General features: G+C 33.0%; 1 protein-coding gene across 2 annotated transcripts; it reads right to left on the bottom strand.

Annotated features, from left to right (window-relative positions):
- Window positions 1-2,770: 2,770 nt before the first annotated feature.
- On the bottom strand, window positions 2,771-4,156 carry LOC108371322 (uncharacterized oxidoreductase MexAM1_META1p0182-like). Of its 2 annotated transcripts, none has more exons than XM_017626867.1 (2): window positions 3,940-4,156; window positions 2,771-3,803 (listed from the first exon to the last, which is right to left on the bottom strand). In XM_017626867.1, the coding sequence occupies exons 1-2, from the start codon at window positions 4,001-4,003 to the stop codon at window positions 3,025-3,027; spliced, it is 843 nt and encodes a 280-aa protein (XP_017482356.1). In that variant the 5' UTR covers window positions 4,004-4,156; the 3' UTR covers window positions 2,771-3,024. The 2 variants fall into 2 exon arrangements, with proteins under 2 accessions (XP_017482356.1, XP_017482355.1); XM_017626866.1 differs by having other exon boundaries at window positions 2,771-3,904; window positions 4,041-4,156.
- Window positions 4,157-4,647: the final 491 nt, after the last annotated feature.

Below are 4,647 nucleotides of genomic sequence, written 5' to 3'. Positions count from 1 at the left end.
AAAAAAATATGTATATACATATACAGTCAGCGTCAAAAATGTGAATACCCTGACGTTTTGACGATATTATTTATACATATATTCCATACATAACTGAGAATTATCTTCAAAGATTGAGATATCATGAAAATGAATTAGCTACTAATCTATTAGACAAAAGCGAAACATCAAGAAGATTAAAAAGATGTCATGTTCTAGATATACCATCTCGATTTCAAACTAGATTTTAAAAGTGAAATATTGTATAAATACCTAGTTTAGTTCTACTTGTATAATAGATAGTCTGGATGGAGAGTACCTATTGCTACTAATTAACTTTCAATTGTTATACAATTAGCTTATTGTCCAATAGATATACCATCTCGATTTTGAACAAGATATTAAAACAGAAATATTGTATATAGACCTAGATTTGTTATACTTGTATAATAGATAGTCTCACTGGAGATTATCTATTCCTGCTAATATATTTTTAATTGTTATACAATTCGCTTATTGTCCAATGGACAAATTGCAAATAAAAATTAAAAAAAGAAATGTTCCATACCAATTTTTTATTTTTTAATCAAAATATAGTTCATTCTACAGCAAAAGCCAACAGAATCAATTTTATATAGAAAAAAAATTCAAGAACCACCAAAAAAAGTTCATCAAAATTTTAAACTTTTCAAATCGATTTCTTTGAGAATTTTTTTTTTTCGCCAAGGGTTTATCGCGTTTTTTTTATGTGGGAGAAAATGTGCAACATCGTCGACAAAAAAAATCTCAGAAATCAACGGTAATTTTTATAGACTTGAAAATTGCACAATATTTTACTAACATTTTCTACAAAACTGCACACCTAAAATTTCTCTAAGAAATGGAATTGAAAAGCTGAAAATTTTTTTGGCATTCCTTGAATTTTCCCCGAGTTCTATATGAAGTTTAAAAAATTTATTCTGTTGGTTTTTGCTGTTGAACGAACTATATTTTTATAAAAAAAAAAAATGAAAAATTTTGTATAGAAAACGTAAATAAAGAAACGTATATACACTTGTGGTCAGCTGATTAAGTCGAGTGACATTTTGACTAGTTTTGGCTAATATTCTTTTGTCTGTTTAATGTTAATATTTTTTATAAATTTTTACACATTTCCACATTTCAAACTTCGTACAAAAATTATTAAAATTCGAAAAACTTTAACATATGCACCCAAAAATTTTAAACTTTTTATTTAGAATTTTTAGAAAAATTTTGGGTATGCAGTTTTGTAGCACATTCAATTTTAGTAGGTTGAAGTGCAAGTTTCAAGACGTCAGAAAATCGCAAGTAATCCCGGGACTTTCGGGATTTGTAATTTACACTGATGCCAATAATAGAAACTCTTATTCTTGACCAGTATTGGCTATATTTCTTTTTTATTTAATAATCAATATTTTTTTATAAATGTCTAGCTCATTATACATATAACACCGCGCGATAGTAAATTCCAAACTCAAATATAAATATATTCGCGAAACCATGGGCCAAATATAGTAAAATTGCGTATTTGGTTTTTCACTCTGACATCAGTAATTCAAAAATGATTTAAACAATATAGAGACATGTGCTTAGAGAAGAAGTATGGGTATAAAATTAATGAGGAAATCCTGTAGAATTTAAGCAGATTCAAGTTTCTAGTGCAGAAGGGCTGGTAAATATTGAAAATGTCATTTTAAAATTTTATACTTGAAATTTCGCAATATTTATTTGTTTTTGAAAAAATATATGTTAAGGACTTGTATAAACTTCGATAACATCCTCGAATTTCGTTCTTCTAACTTTGCCAGCTTAAAAATTACCTATTCGTCCTTGTAAATCCAAAAAATTTAAATTTTTTAAATTTCCTATTGCATTTGTGGCCTATATTTTTATTCTAAATTGCGTTGATTTTTTTAATAATCTTTGGAATTAATCATATCTTTGAAATCTTTCAAGTTGTTGAAAAGTAATAAATATCTGAATCCCGGAATCCCGAGATGGTGACAACGCCATCCCGAAAATCCCGGAATCGGAAAAAGCCGAAAAATTAACATCCCTATGCCAGGCATTTTCTCCAAAGCAAAGGAAATTATCGAGCATATTTTATATGGAAGAAATTGCACAACACCGTCAGCCGACTGATTTAAATTTTAAAATAAACGGCTCATATGAATATATATGTATGTGTATGCAGAAATCAGTGTAATTGGGCTTGACTCCGTACTTCTCGGACTAAATCTATTAAAACGCTCAAATAAAACAAATGTGCCAGTATAGGATCGACGTCAAGTAAAATAATGTAAAAAACGGTAAGTCTAGACTGAGTGCGGGATCAGGAATGTTAGGTGCGTTTTTGTACACACTATCCAGTAAAAACCAGTAACAATTGTTACGAGTTTCCATATTTTGGTATTTTCGTACGCAAAAACTTGAAAGAAGGCGAAATTGAGGGGGCCAAATTTTGGAAGAAAGTTGCAAGTTTTTACTGAACAAAATTTTACTTTAAAATTTTACCAGTAAGAAACAAAGTTTTTTACGTGCTACTTCTTGCATTCTACACAAGAGAGGCATATATTTTTGGAATCGTAAGACAAAAATCGTAAAAAAATGGTCATCTTATTGCCTTTTTATAACAATTTTTAAAAAAGAATAAACAGTGAGTTAGGTATTCGCAAATTACTTTTATTTGCAAATAGCTCACGTATAAACATAGTAATTTGCTACGCGATAAAAACCTAAGCCCCACGCCCTTCGCTGTGACCAAGCGTGGTATTTTGAAGATTAATTTTCTTTATTATTAAATGTGCAATACATTAATCAACATAATGAAAGCTTAACACTTAGCACTTATTATCATCATTGAGTATAAGTTTATAAAATTGTAAACTGGTATGTTATGCTTTTTCCAATTCAAATTGCTTTAAATTAAATATTCAACGGTACAGAGTTTCGAAAAAGCACTACATACTGATACTTAAAGAGTACACAAATGCAATTATTTTAAAATTATATTTTGATAACAGTTTAACGCGAACTCATTGCATGCCGTCCATCGTCCACTGGCAGAGTAGCACCATTAATAGATTTCGCCATATTGCTTGCCAAAAATGCAATTACTCCTGCCACTTCTTCCGCAAAGCCCTCACGTGCGGTGGAATGTATCATCTTAGACTGTTCCAATGCGATTTCATATGTCTCATCATCCATACTATCACTTTTTTGAATATCTGTTATGATAACGGCGGGATTGACCGAATTGCAGCGCACCCCTTTCGGCTGTAATTCTAGTGCTATGCAACGTGTGAATTGATCCAAAGCCGCTTTGGAGATATTATAAGTGAGTATGCCGGGCATCGAGCGTATGCCATTTACGCTCGACACATTCACAATACAGCCCTTAGTGTCGATCAGATGCGGCACTGCCGACGAAGTTAACTGAAAAACGGAGCGCATATTTATATCCATTACACGATCGTATTGATCCATAGTAGTTGTTTCAATATTGCCTATCTCAACGACGGACGCACTGTTGACAAGCACATCGATGCGTCCATAAGTGGCCATTGTTTTGTCAACAATATGGCGCACTTCCTTTTCTTTTGTCATATCTGCATGCACTATCAGCGGCGAATGATCATGTACATCAATGACCTTGTCGGCCACCTCACGCAAACTGTCCTCACTATGACCGACAACAGTAAGTAGGCCGCCCCACTTGGCGAACTCCATAGCGGTGGCAGCTCCAATACTAGAATTGACACCTGTGATAATTATAACTTTGTTTTTGAAATCCAGTGGAGATGGTGGCGGTGGAATCACCACTGGCTCTTGTAAATCAATTGAGTGATTAAATTCTATAGGAAACATACTGAACAATTATGAATTCAATAGCAAATAATAAAAANATTATAACTTTGTTTTTGAAATCCAGTGGAGATGGTGGCGGTGGAATCACAACTGGCTCTTGTAAATCAATTGAGTGATTAAATTCTATAGGAAACATACTGAACAATTATGAATTCAATAGCAAATAATAAAATGCCACACAATACAAGACAATGAGCAACGAAAGCTGTAGGCTATAGACTGAACAGCTTTAAGAGACATGATCTCGTTAGGTCTATCAAATCAGCTGCATATTAATGTTGCTCCTTTGTCTAGCTGTACAAACAGACAAAATTAAAGCAAGGCAAATGATGTGCACTATGTATGTATGTACATATGTATGTAACGTTTCTCAGTGGTTTCCACTCTCACACCAGCTGGAAAGTTCTCTTAGCCTTCAGTGATGTGGTTATTGGTGCTAGACCAAAAATATAAATATGTACATTAGGGCGGGGTAATTTGCTCTGAGCAAATTTTACGAAGAAAGTGTATAGCGAATTCAAATTCAATGATTAATTAATAATAACATTAATAATCCCAACGGTTTTTACCCTCCATTCCCGCCCATCCGCACGAGGGGCGCAGTCCGCATGACGTACGGAACCAGTATTTTCAATTTTGCGCCGAGTCACGATAGGCAGGAGTTTGTTAAGTGTCGAGATCTAAAACTGTTCAGCTACAGAACTAAATTCATCAGCTAATTTTATGTCTTTATGTTAACAATTCATTTATTGAGAGAGGAGAGTGCCGCCTTCTTAATGA

Source organism: Rhagoletis zephyria, unplaced genomic scaffold (assembly GCF_001687245.7).
Source record: "Rhagoletis zephyria isolate East Lansing unplaced genomic scaffold, Rhagoletis_zephyria_1.1 Rzeph_scaffold_04887, whole genome shotgun sequence".
In the NCBI taxonomy this organism is placed as follows: domain Eukaryota; kingdom Metazoa; phylum Arthropoda; class Insecta; order Diptera; family Tephritidae; genus Rhagoletis; species Rhagoletis zephyria.
Note: the sequence above shows the minus strand (reverse complement) of the source record. Positions and strands in the feature narration are given on the sequence as shown.

Bases quoted from the DNA above. Each gene is read 5' to 3' on its own strand.
- LOC108371322 (XM_017626867.1), bottom strand. From the start codon at position 4,003: ATGTTTCCTATAGAATTTAATCACTCAATTGATTTACAAGAGCCAGTT. The intron at 3,804-3,939 runs CATCTCCACTGG...TTCCACCGCCAC, and splicing joins AGTTGTGATTCCACCGCCAC to CATCTCCACTGGATTTCAAA.